The 17,681-nt window shown below is 54.9% G+C and overlaps 4 protein-coding genes across 4 annotated transcripts; 1 reads left to right on the top strand and 3 right to left on the bottom strand.

Annotated features, from left to right (window-relative positions):
- Positions 1–199: 199 nt before the first annotated feature.
- On the bottom strand, positions 200–12,405 carry BJY04DRAFT_215722 (uncharacterized protein; the record flags this gene model as incomplete). The annotated part of the gene is made up of 7 exons (XM_073715542.1): positions 200–3,123; positions 3,167–4,954; positions 5,006–5,709; positions 5,767–7,999; positions 8,048–11,023; positions 11,074–11,721; positions 11,769–12,405. 7 exons carry the CDS (start codon positions 12,403–12,405, stop codon positions 200–202), a joined length of 11,910 nt encoding a protein of 3,969 aa, XP_073574108.1.
- Positions 12,406–12,708: 303 nt separating this feature from the next.
- On the bottom strand, positions 12,709–14,106 carry BJY04DRAFT_17004 (zinc-binding alcohol dehydrogenase family protein). The gene has a single exon (XM_073709208.1). It carries the CDS (start codon positions 13,832–13,834, stop codon positions 12,752–12,754), a length of 1,083 nt encoding a protein of 360 aa, XP_073574107.1. The 5' UTR covers positions 13,835–14,106; the 3' UTR covers positions 12,709–12,751.
- Positions 14,063–16,510, top strand: BJY04DRAFT_226049 (putative MFS multidrug transporter; the record flags this gene model as incomplete). The annotated part of the gene is made up of 7 exons (XM_073718325.1): positions 14,063–14,190; positions 14,242–14,375; positions 14,420–14,543; positions 14,588–14,794; positions 14,868–15,212; positions 15,282–15,649; positions 15,725–16,510. 7 exons carry the CDS (start codon positions 14,063–14,065, stop codon positions 16,153–16,155), a joined length of 1,737 nt encoding a protein of 578 aa, XP_073574106.1. The 3' UTR covers positions 16,156–16,510.
- On the bottom strand, positions 16,331–17,519 carry BJY04DRAFT_17000 (RTA1 domain-containing protein). The gene is made up of 2 exons (XM_073709206.1): positions 17,129–17,519; positions 16,331–17,071 (listed from the first exon to the last, which is right to left on the bottom strand). The coding sequence occupies exons 1-2, from the start codon at positions 17,418–17,420 to the stop codon at positions 16,443–16,445; spliced, it is 921 nt and encodes a 306-aa protein (XP_073574105.1). The 5' UTR covers positions 17,421–17,519; the 3' UTR covers positions 16,331–16,442.
- Positions 17,520–17,681: the final 162 nt, after the last annotated feature.

Raw genomic sequence — 17,681 nt, 5'->3', positions numbered from 1 at the left:
ATCCGCTTTATATATCCGGTACGCATCACAGTGGGAGAGTGTCCAATAAACAGCACAACGATTATCCTCATTAACATGACACGTGAACATACAAACAGAACAATCCAGATCCCAGCTCTGGATAGAAACACAAAATCACTAAAACAACTCGCAATACTAAACTCCAAAGAAACCCGTTCCCTCCCACCACTATATCAAATTACCGTCTCTGAATAATAGGCAAGGTACTCATAACACCAGACATATCAAAGTCCTGCGCTGCAAGCATGTAGGGGAATCCGATCTTCTTCGCGCGCCCAACCCACTCAACCGCATGCTCAAACTCGACATCCTCCAGTTTCAACGTTGTGTTGTGTTCGTCCATGTAAGCCTTCCACTGTCCCATCTGCACCCGCACATGCGAATAGTGATGGAGGTATCTTCCTACAGAACCCGGATCGATGGTGGAGGCGATGAGTTGGTCCCTGAGTGCAATGGCCAACTCGGCTAGGACGATAAGGTCAATGTGACCCTTGATAGACTCGCGGGTGACGTGCATGCGGAGCTCACGGACGACACGGAGGAATTCAGCAAAGACAGTATCCTGGTCGACAGTCTGTTTGTCGCCAACAGGCCCAGGACGGTGGAAGTAGACAGGAATGTTAAACTGGGCATTGGCATTCTCAAGGAGTTTCTCAACCGCCCACTTCGACGCGAGGTAGCCCTCGCTACCATCGATGGGAGGTGGGTGTGTGGCGATGGTCTCCGGATAGTTGTGGGTAGTCTTCTGATCTTTATCGAAGAGGTGGATGGCGGCCGAGGACATGAAGTGGAAGGGGATGCGGCGCGGCGCGGCCAGCGCAACAAGCGTCTGCGTTGCAATCACGCTGGGGTGGCGAAGGACTTGGTAGTTGTCCCACAGGGAGCGGTTAGCGGCGCTGTGCAGAATTACGTCGGTGTTGGCGGCGAGGAAGTTGAAATCTTCATCTGAGAGACCAAGGCGTTCCTCCAGCAGGTTACCCGGGAATTGGACGAGTTTGTCGGATTCGACGGCGAGCTTGCGTGGGTGGGTGGGGTGCTCATCTGTGGTGCGAACGGCAACCAAGTAGATCTTAGTGATGCGGGGGTCAGCGATAAACTTCTCGAGGATGAATTTGCCAGAGTGGCCAGTGGCGCCAGTATACAGGATGTGGAGGTCCTCGCCGACGCGCTTGCGGGGGGTCTCGTTGGTCGGAAGATTGGGCAGGACGAGGTCGGTTGGGATGGCGGTCTCAGCTTCCCAGTCGATGGTTTTGGACGTGGCGCTGGTCTCGATGAGACGCGCCATCTTGTTGACGGTGTGGGCTGAGGCGAAGTCGATCATGGCGAGAGTTGCGTGGAAGGTGTCCTTGATGAGGGACTGCAGGGGGATAAGCAGCAGGGAGTTTCCGCCGACCTGGAAGAAGCTGAGGCTCGGGGATGCAACACCGGAGTGTAAGAGATCTTTTGAAAGAACAACCTCCCAGATACGAACGAGCTCGGTCTCCAGCGGGGTCAGCAGCTCCTTGCCTCCCTCTACACCAGGGGTGCCCTTGGGCAGAGGAATAGCAGAAACAGCCTTGCGGTCAGTCTTGTTATGGCTGGTAAGAGGCATGCGGTCGATCGGGATGATCATAGCGGGAATCATGTACTGGGGAAGCGTAAGCTGGCTGAGGATTTGCTGGAGGTAGCTCTCCGAGTCTTCAATGCCAGAGTTTCTGGAGAAGACCACATGAGCCACGAGGAATTCCTGGCCTTCCTCACCACGAACAGTGACAACGGCCTCATCTAGGGCAGGGGATGCAGTCTGCAGAATTACATGCTCAATCTCAGCAAGATCAATTCGGAGGCCGCGGAGCTTGATCTGCGTGCTTCCGTCGATACGGCCTTCAAAGAGCAAAGCTCCATCTGCACGCAGCCGGCCTTGATCCCCAGTACGATACATGGTGTTCCAGCCCTTGGCGATCCACTCCTGCGGCGCCAAGGAGTCCTTCAAAAACCGTTCCTTAGTCTGGTCATCGAGGTTGAGGTATCCAAGCGCAACACCAGCTCCACCGATAACAATCTCACCAGGAATGCCCACGGGAACAGGCTTCAAGGCTTTGTCGAGAATGTAAGTGGAATAGTTTGGCAGGGCAACACCGGCAGGGATAGCCTCATCGTCCTTTTGGTAGAAGATCTCGCATGCATGCGACTGCACCGTAATTTCGGCAGGTCCATAGGTGTTGATCAGTCGTAGGTCAGGTCGGTCAATAGATCGGAATTCCTCCTTTAGTCGCGGTTTGAGCTCCTCGCCCAGACTGAAGGCGAGTTTCCAAGCGGTAGCCGTCTTGAGCGAGTCTGCACCAAAGCGAAGCCAGTACGAGTACTCGGATGGTGTGGCCAGGGTATACGTGACGCCCTCGTCCTTGATAAACTGGGATATCTCAACTGCATCTCCACGCTTGGACTGGGGCACGACGAACAGGGTACCTCCGTTCGCCAAAGCCACAAAAATCTGATTCAGCGAGAGATCAAAGGTCAGAGCACTCTGCTGGAGGACCGTCTCAGTGCCAAGGTTATACTGCTTCGTGACAACCTCGACAAGATTCTTAACGCTCGAATGGCGCAGCATCACCCCCTTGGGTGTTCCAGTAGAGCCACTGGTGTACAAAATCACTGCATTGGCCTCTGGAACCGCACGGTTAGACACGAGCGAGGCGCCCGTGTCAACCAGCGTTGAGACGTTGATAAGCTTGGTCTCATTGGTCGCCAGCGGCGTGGCGTATTTGGCAGTTGCCTTATGCGCAAGAAGAATCTTTGGCTGGCAGTCCTGCACGACCGCCTTAAGACGAGGGATAGGGCTGCGAAGATCTAGGGGAACGTAGACAGCGCCGACGCGGAGGATGGCTAGCAGCGTGCTGATGGTTGTGGTTGTTGGCTGCTGGAAGACCGCAACGCGTTCACCAGGGGCTACGCCGGCTTCAATGAGGGCGTTGGCAATCTTGGCAACCTCTTGCGTCAGCTCGCCGTAGGTGAGCTGGCTTCCTTCACCGTCTTTGACGGCGAGGTCATTGGTGTGTTTCAGAGCAATCTCATCCACACGCTGTGGTAGAGTCTCGGGCCAGGTGGATTGTAGTTCGGGGCCTAGAATGTTAGCAAAGTTCAGGAATCCACGAGGTAGACTTACCTCGTCCAAGGTCAATCGCAGTTTGGACTTCGGCCTGGTTGAACAAAGCCGGCTCGTTCAAGCGCAGAGCAGGGTCGCGAGAGAACGCTTCGAGGAGGTTAATGTACACCTTCAACAAGGTCTCAACCTCCTCCTGACCATAGAGGTACTGCTGAGCATTGATGGTTATGAATGCACTACCCTCAGTGTTCTCCATAATATCAAGGTTAATGTCGTAGGCATTCTTGCCATACGACCAGTCCAGACGCTGAACCTCCACGTCGCCGAGCTTCAAGCGTTCCTGGATACCCGGGCGATAGTCCATAAAGACCTGGAAAATGGGGAAGTGGGTAGAGGATCTTTCCACATTCAGGTTGTCAAGCAGAACATTGAACGGGAGCTTGGAGTTCTCGAGTGCTCCGTATGCGGTGCGGCGGGCCTCCTTGACAGTTTCTCCGAAGGTGCTGGAGAGCTTGGACTTGAAGCGGAGAGGGAGGAGGTTAACCAGGATACCCATCGTCCTGTGCAGCTCTGCATCATTGCGGTTGGAGTCCGCAATCCCAATGGAGAGGTCATCAATGTCGAGGAGACGGAAGAGCAGGGTCTGGAAGACAGCAAGGTAGAAGTGGAACGCTGTCGCCTGGAAGTTGCGGCATCGTCTCTTGATTCTGGCGACGAGGACTGACTCTATACGTACGCTGGTCGAGCTGAATTCGTAGCTCCTCAACGTCGAGCGGACCTTGGTCTTTGCGATCGGCAGCAAAGGAAGAACAGGAGGAATATCAGCAAACTGCTTCTTGAAATATGCGAGCTCCTTGTTGAGGCTGCCGCTGTCCACAGACTTTCGCAGATCGCGAGAGTAGTCAGGGTATTGAATTGGGGCGGGCATCTTCTCGCCCCCTCCAATGCGCATAAGCTCCTGCAGGAAACCAGTGAAGCCGGCGCCGTCCATGGCGATGTGGTGGTATCCAACAATAAGGTAGCTCATGTGAGCGTTCAATTCAAGCAGGACAATTCGCATGGTCTTTCCGTTCTCGAGATTGTACTCGTGGCGGTTCAGGCGGTCGTAATCGGGCTTGACTTCATCCTCGGAGCGGATCGTGCGACGCTCCAGGTACAACGGGGATGTCTCGAGGATGCCTTGTACCGGTTGACCGTCCTTTTCGAAGAAAGCAGTTCGTAAACCCTCGTGCAGCTGCGCCGCGGTCACAACAGCCCTTGCAAGGCCGTCAGGGTGCGCATCACCCTTAAGGCTGTGCGTAAAGGTAATGTTAAATGCTGTTGGATCTTCAATAGAGTGACGCAAGAACCAGAAGCGCGATTGCGCGTAGGACATGGGCTCCGTGCGCACAATAACAGGGGTAAATTCGCTGCCGCTCTCGCTTGCTGCGGCTTCATCCTTTTCATCCTTTTCACCATCTGTGGACGGCGGCGTGGTGATTGTTTCAACGCTGGGCACGGACTCGGAGAGGAGCTCGACATCTGGCGAGCTACGACCGGAAGATTCACTCTCGACCGTCGTAACTGGTTTCGCTTTCTTCGGCTGAGCAGGGGCCTCCTCACCGTCCGATTTGACGTTAGGTAGTAGCCCTGGAGCAAGGTGTTCAAAGGCGTCCTCGACCAGATCAACGACCGAGGCACCACCGAGAATTCTTAATACTGGGATATCAACACCGAGCTGCTTGGTAAACCAGGAGCGAGCCTCGACAGCGACGAGCGAGTCGACACCCAGCTCAACAAGGGCAGTATGATCATCCATATCCTCAGCATGTAGCTGCAGCAGAACAACCAAGCGAGCAGAGAAGCATTCTACACGTTGTCAGTTCATCCTTCAGATAAGGAGGTGAGAAGATTACATACCTTGAATAATACTCTTGGCTTGCACCTTGGTTGTGGCATCCAAAAGCTGCACCTTAACTGGCGCAACAGATCTCTTCCCCTCGGCATCACCACCAGTGAACTCCTTCTCAGTGCGCCAGAAGTGCGAGAACTTCGGATTTGCGCGCCACGATACTCGATCATCAACGATAGGATCAATAGCCCTAATTCCAGTAACAATTTCCGGGTTGCGGCCCGAATCTGCGGGACTGGCCAGCACTGCCTCCGCAAACATCTGATGGAAGTCGGAGGTCGAGAGGGGATAGGCTCCGTAAGCTTCCAAGTCAGCAGCCTTAATTTGGCCTGCACGGGTGATGTACCCAGCACCAATAATAGCACCGATGTCCATAACCGCTGCGGAGAGACCGCGGGCGCGTCTGTTGGCTGCGAGGGAGGCCATGAATGCGTTTGCGGTGGTGTAACTGCTCTGCCCGGAGTTACCGACGATGAGACCGAGGGAGGAGAAGAGGATGAAGAATTCGAGCGGTTGGGTGCCAAAGAGCTCGTCGAGGTATCGGCTACCGTCGACCTTGGGGCGGAGCGTGGGATTCAAATCGTCGAGTTTCATGTTCGAAAACATGATGTCGCGGAGAACCATAGCAGCATTGGCAACACCTGCGATAGGGGGTAGAGTGCGCGTTATCTCGGCGTAGCCTGCGTGAAGCGCAGCTCTATCTGTGACGTCCCTATTGAAGTATCAGAATTGTATATCAACAGCGAGCAGAAGGCAAGGGGAAACCCACATCGCTACAACCTTGACTGTTGCACCGAACTCCTTGAAACTATCAAGCCATTTCTGGTCCACACGCGGGTTACGACTAGCAAGGACAAGGTACCTCGCCCCATGTCGAACAAACCACTCGCAAAGAGACTGACCCAAGTCCGCAGTCAGGCCAATGAGCAGGTAAGTCTTGTCAGCCGAGAAGGAGATCCTGGAATCGACAGGCTCGATGTCGACAGGAACCCGCTTGGCAGAAGCCCAATCCACGATCTGGACGGGCTCTGTGCCAATTTTGGACTGGGAAATGTCCTTGACCGGATGTGTGAGCTGCTCGACCAGAGCATTCTCAAGAGACGAGCCCTGCGCAGTCGAAACAGTCTTGGCCAGGATCTCGCGCAGCGTACTATCTGCAGAAGGAACGCGGGCAGAAGGAACAGGCGAAAGGATCGTCTCTTGGGTAAGCACTGCTGAGAAGGCAGGCACACTGGCCGTAATACGGGAGTTGAGAGAGTCGGACTCTGAGAAGTCCACAAAAGCGGAAACTCCTGCGGGGATCTTACTCTTGATTGTGTTCTGGAAAGAGAGCGGATGGATGAAGACTGTTGTGGAATCCTGCGTATTGCCGTCGCTGGTAACAGTGAGGATCTTCTTTCCGTTTAATTCAGCAACACTGTGCAAGGCCTGTAGGAATTCGGCATCGAGACCGCGGGTGAGGATCGCGCTTCCTGCGATAGCTGCAGAGATGATAGTTTGCGCGAGCAGCTCATGGGCCACACGCAGAAGCAGGCCTTTCTCGGCACCAGGTGCTATGACAACAGGCAGAGCAAGGTCCTTAGGAAGGTTGACAATGGAGGCGTTGGTATCAGAAAGTGCAACAACGGTTTCATTAGTGGAAACATTCTCCCCAATAGCCAGGAACAGGAAGCGACCATCAACCTTGACGGCGGATAGAGTGGATGCGAGAACTCGGACAGACACTGTTCCTTCAGCTCCCAAAGCCGCAGGAAGACCATCATCAACGAGGCGGTATGTGCCCGTTCCGGAAGAGTAGGCAAGGGAGACCTTGGACTTGTCCAGAGGAAGGTCATACGATATCTGGCGGCGCTTCGAGTTGTACCGGTCGTTCTGCGCAGTCTCCTCATACATACGCGGGACGAGGAGCTGCCCATCCACAACTCTATGCTCAGGCTCGGTAGTCCACAGCATCTGTTGAACTACAGGAGCTTCCTTCTCCCAAGCATCGGTGACCCGGAGGCGGAGTAGCATCTCGCTCAGACGGCCAGCGTCGACCTCACCCTCCGACTCAGCGTCGATGAACTGCAAGCGAAGCTCGTGCATCTCACAGCTGACGGACCGCCCCATACCAATGGTCATATTTGCGTAAGGGTCCGCGCTCTTGGAGCCCTGTGTCACCCAAAGAACATTGCGGCTGTCACGGAATAAAGCCTTGACAGCCTCCAGCTTGACCGCGCTTGGCTCCTTGAAGATCGGTTCGTCAAGATCAACAAGCACAAGGACAGTAGGCGGAATCTCGATATCATCGAGCTGGCTGTGTAGTTCTTCCAGGGTCTCAACGGTCAAGGTACTGGCAAAGCGAGAGCCGAGGACCCTGCTCACAGTTGTTGCAATCTTGGAGGACTCGAGAGTAGCACCTCCGATAATCAGCAGATCTCCAAGGTCAACGCCACCGACGTGAGAGAACAGCGGCTGGCGAAGGAATGTCACACGGTCGTCAAGAGCCTGGGCAACAGACACGGAGAAAGGGTAGGGAAGACTGTCCTGGCAAGTGGCAATCGTGTCAATACCAGAGTATCCAGTCTTCTGGAGCAAGCTGTTCCATTGCGCTGGGGGCATGGTGGGCGACCACTGGCGCTTGCCCTCACCCTGCCACCAACCAGGCAATCCACCCATGATAAAGCCCATACGACTGGGCTTTTGGTCCGTAATTTCCAAGAGTACCAAGTAGCCTCCGGGGCGAAGAAGGGCACGGACATGGCGGAGAGCGAGGCCGATATCCTTTGTTGCGTGAATGACGTTGGACGCAACGACGAGGTCGTATGAGTGCTCTTCATAGCCCTGGGTGCTTGGTGGTTTCTCCATATCGAATGGCTTGAAGGTCATTTTGTGAGCGTAGTTCTTGAAGCGCTCTTGAGCCTTTTCAAAGAAAGCCGTGGAGATGTCGGTGTATGTGTACGACTGGAAGGCCGAGCCAAGATGGTCAAGCACTGTCTGAGTTGCGCCACCAGTACCAGCACCTATGTTCGTTAGTAGTGATCTCTAGTTTGCACTGACAGATTGCATACCAATTTCAACAATGTTCAACTGTGCATGGCGATGGGAAATCTGCTTGACAAGACGTGCAGCCCAAGTGTTGGCCAACTGGAAGCCCAAACCCTCGGTGTAGAATTCGTTGAGCATGTTGTCTTTGGTGAGATGCTCAAGAGGGTTCGACTGTCCCCGAACAACAGAAGGATAAGCCTGCCCGACAGACTTCATAATTTTGAGATCGATGTCATCCGGGTAGCGGGCAAAGATGGCCAGAATATCATCTTCAGTATCGCTGGCCCACTCAGGACGCGTGTACTCGCGCTTCCCGCTCGCGACGTCGGAGACCAAGTTCGTGGCATATGCCATTAAGCGCTGGTGGTGGACGGCTGCGGTACGTTCCTCTGATGCTGAGATCTCCTCACGCAGCTTCTTGAGGTAGAAGTGGGAGACCCGCTCGCAAGCGTAGGCACGTTCGATTTCCTCAGATGTCGCACGGTGGTTCAGCAGAACGGAAGGACCATCAGGATCCGCGCGACCCCAAACCTCCTCCGAGAATATATTCCGGTCATCCTTGCGGGTTGCCTTGGTAAAGGGCACGGAGGAGACACCTTCAACTTGGAGAAGGCCGTTCTGACCGTCTTGCGCAAAAATCACAACGTCACCGACAGTTCCCTTGGATGAGGATTCTGCAAGGTTAGCATCAAAGGAGAGATCGAGTTCCAGGCCATCGGTTGACTTGGCATGGTACGGGTTGACTCTGATACCACGAATGGAGGTCGGCACATGCAAACTCCACAGGCCGCCATCTCCAGGGTAGCTGACGGCAGCAAAGAGAGCCTGGAAAGCCAGATCCAATATAGCTGGATGAATCAGATGGTCGGAAGCCGGAGCCTCGAAGGTACCCGAAGAGTAGTTGAGCTTGCGACGGAGGGTCGTCATGGACTGGAAGGGACCGGTGTAGCCGTAGCCAAGGTCAGAGAGAGCTCCGTAGAAGTGGTCTACATCAATATCGACCATGTTAGCTGGCTCGGGCCCACGAACTGGAAGCACCTCTGCGGTCGGAGCACCAAGTAGGAGTGAGATGGAACCACTCGCGATTAGGGCCAACTTCTCAGAATCTGGAGTCGGCGGGGAATGCACAGTCCACTGGGCAGTGAAAGTGCCTGTTCCGGAATCCTTGCTTGGATGCTTGATATCGCTTAGAGTTAGGACAGCCTCAACACTGGTGGTCTCGTTCTTGAATGAGATGGCCTGGTGAATGACCAAGTTCTCAACCTCGATCAATTGCACAGGCTGGCCGGCAACCTCCAGGAGCGCAGCCTCCCAAGCCATCGCTGCAGAGGCAGCTGCTGGGAAGACAGCCTGGCCTTGTAGCTGGTGATTCGACAACCAAGGGATCTCCTTGGGAATAAGGAAGTTTCGCCATTTAACCTCAGTGTCAGTGGTGTCGCCGTAGGGCACACCAAGGAGTTTATGAACTGGACCATGGCGATATCGCTGGGATTTCTCGGTACGAGACTCGAACCAGTAGGATCGCTCATGGTCCCAAGGGTAGCCAGGAAGGTCCTTGACAAATGACGGTTTTGAGTCGGTCGGGAAGAACTGCTGGTCGTAGCTACTGAATGCGACCGTGTTCCGCTCCGAGTGTGTCCACACAAAACCGAGGGCATCGGAGAATATCTCGAGATCATTCTTACCGCGGCTGAGGACTCCAGTGTAGGGGATATTGGCTCCCTTTACGTCCTGAATGGTTTGAAGTGCAGGGGCCTGCAGAGCAGGGTGAGGCCCGATCTCGAGGGCTAGGTCAAGTGAGACATGCTCAGTCAAAGCCGCCTCAAGTGCTGTCGAGAAGAGCACGGGCTGGGTCATATTTGCCACCCAGTATGAGCCAGCGAGATCTGCACCAGCTGAAACAAGCTTGCCATCATGCACACTAGAGAACCAGACCGGAGCACTCGCATCGGGTGTGGCCGGTTTGATCTGACATGCCTCCAGAGCTGAAAGATAGGACTGAGCACAGGGTTGCATGTGGTGTGAGTGGTATGCAGTGTCAACCTTGAGGACGCGGGCAAATTTCTTCTCTTCATCGAAGATGGCTTTGGCTTCTTCAATGGCATCTCGGTCTCCAGAAAGGGTAAGACTGGTGGAGGAGTTGACTGCAGCTACGGCAAGGCGACCTTCAAAGTCAGGCAATGAGGTCAGCTCGCGGGCATCCTCGATGGATGTGCCAACTGCCATCATCGATCCCTTCTGTCCGTCCTTGCCCCCCGCTAGCTTTGCGTATAGACCACGGTAGTATGCAATTCTGATTGCATCAACTGCAGTGATGAACTTGGCTGTGTATGCAGCGCCAATTTCGCCAGAAGAGTGACCAACAACGGCGGAAAATCGAAGTCCGGCAGCGGTCAACATGTCAACCAGCAAGATCTGAAGTGCGGTACATAGTGGCTGGGAGAGGGCGGCCTCCCCAATGCGGCTGGTGTCCTGGTCTTTGGACAGCTCCTCCTCGATGGTCCACGCAGGACGATCTTCTTGAGGCAGCTGTGCCAATGCCTCGTCTAGTCTTTTGACAGTCTCGCGAGCAACAGACGAGGCGCGCAGGATCTCACGTCCCATACCGGCCCATTGGGCACCTTGGCCGGTGAAATCACCCAGGATACGAGCGTCATGCTTGGCTTGCGACTTGATTCCAACTTGGGGCTTGCCATTGTCTTCTGTAGCAGTGAGCTTCTGCTGGACTTTCGATAGCAGATCATCTGTGTTTCGAGCCGAGATGGCGGTGCGGACACCGAATGTGGAACGCTTGTGCTGCAGGGTCCAGGCAATGTCGCGCAAGTCGGCAGTGGGGTTGTTCTGAAGGTAATCGACGAAGTTCTCCAGGATGGTTCCCAACGTGCGTTCGGAGTTGGCAGAGAAGACAAAGGGAGTTGCGACAAGGTTTGACGAGCTCTTGATTTTCTGGGGACGTTCGTAGGCTTCGAGAATGGCGTGACCGTTGCTTCCTCCGAAACCTGTGGAAGTGTTAGTATGATCGAGCAAGGCAATATTGACGTTGACTCACCAAAACTGTTGACACTGGCTCGTCGAGGCACACCCTCGGGGAGCTTTGGCCAGGGAGTGAGTGCAGTGGCCAACTGCAGGTGTTTGGCGAAAGGAGCGACCGCGGGGCTCAATTCACTAAAGAGCAGATTAGGAGGGATATATCCGTGCTGGAGGGCCAGCGAAGCCTTCAAAACACCAGCAAGACCAGCAGCTCCCTCGGTGTGTCCAATGACGGTCTTGATGGAGCCAATGTAGATGGTGTCGTCGGCGGTGAGGTCCTTGCTGGAGACGAAAAAGGCGTCATTGACAGCTTCCGCCTCGCGAGGGTCGCCAACCATCGTCCCCGTCCCGTGAGCTTCAAAGTACTGTGGTCTGTCAGCACGGTTGAGAAGGTTCAGCCCAGCGCGTTCGTATGTCTGTCTGATGAGGTCGGCCTGTGCAGTACTGCTAGGCATGGTGATACCGCGAGTACGTCCGTCCTGGTTGACGCTGGTCTCGCGAATAATGCACTCAATGTGATCACCATCCGCTTCAGCAGCACTGAGCGTCTTGAGAATGACAGCTCCAACACCTTCACCTCGCGCGTATCCGTTCGCGCTGGCATCCCACATCTTCGCACGACCATCTGTTGCAATCATGTTCAAATTACTGAGGACGACATAGTTGTCTAAAGGCATCAGAATCGTCAAGCACGCAAATGTTCGCACAACTTACGAGGTCCGATAATTAAACTGGCACCACAGGCGACTGCCACACGGGAGTCTCCATTGCGTAGAGACTGAGCGGCCAAATGAATGGCCATCATACTGGACGAACAAGCCGTGTCAATGGTCATTGAAGGTCCATGCCAGTCGAAAAAGTACGAGATACGGTTGGAGTGAATACTCCGTGCCGTACCAGTGCCCGCATAGGTTGGCGTGCAGTCAACATCTCTCTGGATCACATCAGCATAGTCACATCCCATCATACCCACATAGACCGCAGTCGAGGACCCCTGCAAGCCCTCAATCGTCAGACCAGCTGACTCCAGTCCCTCATACACAGTCTCAAGCAGCAGTCGCTGCTGCGGATCAATAGCGTCAGCCTCGCCGGGCTGGATATTGAAGAAATGCGGGTCGAACCGGCGGATGTCCTCCTTCAGAAAGTGGGTGTACTTGGTGTTGCTGCTACCATGGTGAGAGCCTTCAGGGTAGTGATAGCCCTCCCAGTTGAAGCGGTCCTTGGGGATCTCACTCAGGCAATCGCGGGGCTCGCGCAGGAGATTCCAGAGCCTTGACGGGCTCCGAGCCTCACCAGGGAAGCGGCATCCGCTACCCACGATGGCGATTGGTTCGTTGAGAGTTGGTGCCATTGTTGAAGGGTGATTAGATCTGGGTGTTGACTACGAGAGAGACAACTTCCCTGCTTCTTCTCTGTGTCTATACTCCAGCTATCTTATATCTATACTACGAAGCTCTGGAGCAAGCTGCTATCCCAAGGATCGGTGCTGGGCGTCCAGTGGGGGCCATTGTTGCTCCCGATCTCAGCTCCTTTACTCAACCGCCGAGATATCTCTCGACCGATCGTGATACACTACTTGGTGCTAGTATATGGCGATATTGCGAGGGGTTGAGGACGCGATGCGAAGCGACTCACGTTTATTGGAGAAAGGTATATTGGCACAGGCAGCTCACCAACAAGCTCCACTATGTGTCTAGCTAAACGTGGGATTCTGCGTGTGAGATCCTGCAGACAAGCTTAATCCCCGAGACACCCCCCTGGCGCAGCCGGTCTACCGCAGCCAAGACACCAGGAAAGCCGTGTGACGAAAGGCTGATTGGATGGGGACGCAGCTCGCCCTTCTCCAATAGCTCCTGTGCCTGTCGATAGAATCGCTTCGCAAATTGCCTCAGCTCTGGGTCGCCTGGGCGGCCGAATGGAGCGGGCCAGGCAACATCACGACCAAACAATGCGGGCTGGAACACCCAGTCAGCCTTGACGGTGGGTCGGGATGCTGCGACGCGCGAGGAGAACGGATGCAGGGCTGTATACCGGCCTCCTGCACGGCCGATGCAAGCATAGGAGAACTCCATGGCCGTTGTCTCAGATACGCAGTCGAGCACGAACCGCAGGCTGTTCCGAGTGTAAGCACGAACATCGGCCGTGCATGTTGGAGACCGGTAGTCGAAGACCTCCTCGGCGCCAGCCCCGCGCACAAGGTCGAAGTTGGCCGGGGAGGAGGTTGCAATCGGACGGTGTCCCGCGTGGCGCAGGAATTGAATGGCCAAGGTACCTGTCGCGGTGCTGCCCCCATGCACCAGGACAAGGGCTTTGTTAGGGCTTGTCGTTGTGGCGCTGTCTAGCCCCAGCGACCGGAGGGCTAGCCCCACTGTGCCAACGCCGACTGGGAGCGTAGCCGCCGACTCGATCGGCGTATCGGCGGGGATTTTGATTGCAAGGTCGGCGGGTGTCACGACGTATTGGGCAAATGCACCATCGGCGGGTCGGAGGCTGTTCATGCCATGCACTGTCGCGCCGACCCGATCGCCCTCGTGGAGTCCATTGTCGACTTCGCGGCCAACCGCAACCACAGTTCCTGCCACGTCGAACCCGCCCGTGGTGCCATCGTAGTCGAAATTTGTCACGGTGTTGAGATCAACGGGGTTAATGGCTACGGCTTCGGTGCGGATGAGGATGGAGTCGGGCTCGAGAGGTGGGATGGGCGCGTTGGCCACGATCGCATAGTGGCCCTTGCGAGCAACAACTGCCGTCTGCGTGGTGGGGAGTGTAGTGACGGTCATTTTTCTTTGAACTCGCTTGCTGAGAATAATACGATTCCTGGCGTTTCTGACCTCGTCAAAGACACGGGGCGGGTGGCTGCTTGTAAAGAAGCCCCTCTCTGTCAACGAACAGTCTCTCACCGAACCCTCGGTGGCGCCTCTCGGCGTCCACACATTTGCTGCCTGAAACCATCGATCGACATTCTTAAGTTGCTATCCGGTGCATGTCTTCTATCACGACTAATTGCCATGGCTGTCGCAAAGGAGACGCCCAGTAGCGAGCCCAGCGAACCCAGCGAATCGAGCGACGCCGGCCAGCCCAGCCCAGCCAGTCCTCCAGCGTTGAGCGCGCTGCGCACGAACATCATTGTTCTAGGGTACTTTCACTCGACTTCCAGCCTCGCAGGGCTTGTTCTAACAATTGTTAGCTTATGGATATCGCTTTTCCTGTCTTCGATCGACAGCACTATCATATCGACCTCTGTCTTTGCCATCTCGAACGACCTTCATGGTAGCAGCCAGTCGAGCTGGATCGTGACAGCCTACCTCTTAACATACAATGGTGAATGACCCGCTGCGTGTTATGGTCTAGTGCTAACAGACCAGCCTTCGTTCTCATCCTCGCCAAGCTCAGCGACCTTGTTGGTCTCAAGCCGCTACTACTCATATCTAATGTCGCGTTCCTCGTCTTCTCAATCGCCTGTGCGGTAGCACAAACCATCGAGCAACTGTATGACTCCTTTCCAGATCTTGGATTACAAACTGACAAAACAGTATCGTGTTCCGCGCACTACAGGGAATTGGGGCATCAGGGCTCTATTGTCTCGTCTTCGTCGCAATCCTCCAGCTCATTTCGCTGGAGAAATCCGGCCTCTACTCTGGTATCATTAGCTCCGTGTTTGCGCTTTCCAATCTGCTCGGTCCGTTGTTGGGAGGTCTTATCGTGGATAATACGACGTGGCGATGGATTTTCTACATCAAGTGCGTTCTCATGACACTATTTCCCTTGGACCCGAAGTTTCAGATCGTTCCGATTCTGACAGTCTCTGTTCAGTATCCCGCTCGGCGCCCTCGCAATTGTCATTCTCGCGCTCGCCATGCCAGGCACTTCAATCCCGACCGCAAACCGCCAGACGCTGGCGAGACTAGATACAATCGGCGCCATTCTCTCGGTCGGCTGGCTTATACCCCTTCTCTTTGCCCTTGAAGAAGGCGGCTCGCACCACACATGGTCTAGCAGCGTGATTATCGGCACGTTGACTGCCGGTTTCGTCGCGCTCGTTCTCTTCCTCGCCTACGAGAGCTGGGTCGATTACCGAGCGGCAAAGAAAACCTCTGCGCAGGAGTCTATCTTCCCCATTCGGTTTCTCAGAGATCCACTACAGGGATTGTTCCTTGCGTAAGTCATATTCATGAGGTTCCCTCAACTCGCCTGTACTGACTCAGCTAACATGAACGGAACCGATAGGACAATATTCCTGACCGGCTTCGCTTTCTACACCTCGATCATAACCCTCCCACAACGCTTCCAGTCCGTCAACGCCGTCTCCGCCGCACGCTCGGGTGTCCTCCTTCTAGCCCTCACCCTCTGCCTACCATTTTTCTCGCTGGTCGCAGGAATGGTGCTCGGCAAGAAACCACAGTGGACAATGCATGTTTTCCTCGTCGGTACAGTCTTAATGCTCACAGCAACAGCCTGTCTCTCGGATCTGGACACGGGGAGAAATGTGGCAAACAGACAGTTTGGCTTCCAAGTTATCATGGGCGCGGGGCTTGGGGGTGTTTCGACGGCACAGTATTTTGCGTTGAAGATTCTCTTCCCACCCAGCGACACGGGTATGTTGCTTTCCTCTATCCACACCAAACCTCGGTGTTGGCTATAATCGATGCTGACCATGTTGGATTCTTTAGCCTCCGCGACAGGCGCAATGAACATGCTCCGCGCGCTCGGGGGATGCGTGGGTCTCGCTATAAGCACGGCGATGCTAAGCACGCAGCTTAGCAATAATCTTTCCTCCTTCCTAACAGGTGATGAAGTCGCTCGCGTTCGTGCGTCCTGGGCGGAAGCGGCGGGGACATTGTCAACCAATAACCAAGATGCTGTCAGGACCCTGTATGGCCAGGGATATAATAAGGGATTTCAGGTGATGATTGCGTTTACGGGTGCGAATGTGCTTGTCTGTGCGCTGCTGGGATGGGTTTGGAGGAGGGGGGGTGGGGTGGAGAGGATGTTGGAGGCTGTCAAAGCTGCGAATGCGAATGCTGCGAATCGGAGTGGGGAGGATGTTGCGGGTCTCAATAGAAGTGGTGGAACCGGTGGTAGGAATGAAGAGAGGGCATGAGAGGCAGGAGTATTTTGATAGTATCAGACTCCAGGGTAAGAGCGGAATGGGACAAGGGATCATATCCAACCCACCAGATAAAATGCCATGGACAGATAGAACAAGTTCGCATAGAGACAACGAGACCAGCTCATAGTATTCTAGACACGGATATAATCTAGGTAGCTAGCTACCACTCACAGGTCTTGAAAAATGACCATGGGCAGACAACCTTCTCAATAACCAGCAACCCCCTGTACCACACCCGACACCAAAGCCTCCTTCCTTCAGCCAACTGCTATCTCTCTCTACTGCAACTTCATAAACCGCTGCACAGCCTCCAGCTTCGAATTCCCCCCAGCCCCCTCTCCCTCCCCAAACCCATCCTCCCTCAACTCCACCTCGCTATCCCTCTGCCCATCCCTCCCAAACTCCCTCCCCGGATGAAACACAACATAAACCCCCATACTCAGCACCATCGGCAACGCATCCAGCGCAAGGACATACCTTTCATGGGTAATCAAATACCCCCTCCACCCCTCACTCAGCTCAATCGAGCGATACACATTGCGCATAATCATCATCAGCGTCGCGAACACCGTCGCGCTGGCCATCAGCGTCAGCGGTCTATTCCTCGCTAGCCCGTCACGGCCGCGCCAGAGGACAAAGGACAACAGAAACGAGAAGATCACGGCGGCCGCGAGCTGCGCGATCACGCCGACGATCATCGTTGTTGTGCCTGGTTGCGTGGAATTTCCGGAGCTGTAGGCGCCTCCCGCCAGCCCGCCGCCGATGGCTTGCGTGGTGAGGCAGACGACGTCGATGATGAAGCAGACGAGCAGGTAGGTCTTTGGGGGGAATGGGGAGGTGTGGCGCCCCAAGGAGCGGATGAGGACCCAGAGGGTTACGTAGATTCCGGCTTGGGTCCAGGAGGGGCCTGTTCGTTCTAGTTAGACGGGTATATTGTTGATTGAGAGAAAAGAGGGGGGTATACCCATGATCAGAGTGGCGGTTTGCATGAGGAATGTTGTCCGTGAGTAGGGGCAGCGCCAGCTGATTGTGCGCCCTACCCAGCCGATTATCTCGAGGATGGCGCCGACGATGAAGACGAAGGTCCAGAAGGCGCGGGTGCGCAGCATGTGGTAGAGGTGACCGGTCGCGATGATAGTGAACAGGAGGGTAAAGACGATGCCCCAGCTGAGACTGGGTTGATAGCCGTAGCTGCCTGGGTTGAGGGTGGCATTGTAGGCCTCGCAGGCCGGGGTGTCGGGGAGTTGGTCGGACATGACAGGGGGAGTAGGAGAGAATAGAAGGAGAAGGTAAGGTGAGAATGTGAGTTTGGAACGATTGTATGCCTCTTAACTATAGAGGATGGCGATGGTTGTGGGCGGTTCTGGCGCCATTGCATAGATACTCCGTCCTTGACATGAGACGGCAACCACTGTTTCAGTAATTCTGAGCCTGATCAACCCTGTCTCTTGGCGATGACGAGTCCACCGGCTGATTTTACAAGACAAAGAAACAGATTGCAAGCGAGTGGAGGGTCA

Source organism: Aspergillus karnatakaensis, assembly GCF_047715665.1.
Source record: "Aspergillus karnatakaensis strain CBS 102800 unplaced genomic scaffold BJY04scaffold_11, whole genome shotgun sequence".
NCBI lineage: Eukaryota > Fungi > Ascomycota > Eurotiomycetes > Eurotiales > Aspergillaceae > Aspergillus > Aspergillus karnatakaensis.
The sequence above is the reverse complement of the archived record's forward strand: the minus strand, read 5'-3'. Positions and strand labels throughout refer to the sequence as shown.

Excerpts from the sequence above, each read along its gene's own strand:
- BJY04DRAFT_17004 (XM_073709208.1), bottom strand. The coding sequence starts at position 13,834 with ATGACCGTCACTACACTCCCCACCACGCAGACGGCAGTTGTTGCTCGC.
- BJY04DRAFT_17000 (XM_073709206.1), bottom strand. The coding sequence starts at position 17,420 with ATGTCCGACCAACTCCCCGACACCCCGGCCTGCGAGGCCTACAATGCC. Across the intron at positions 17,072-17,128 it reads AACCGCCACTCTGATCATGG|GCCCCTCCTGGACCCAAGCC; the intron begins GTATACCCCCCT and ends TAGAACGAACAG.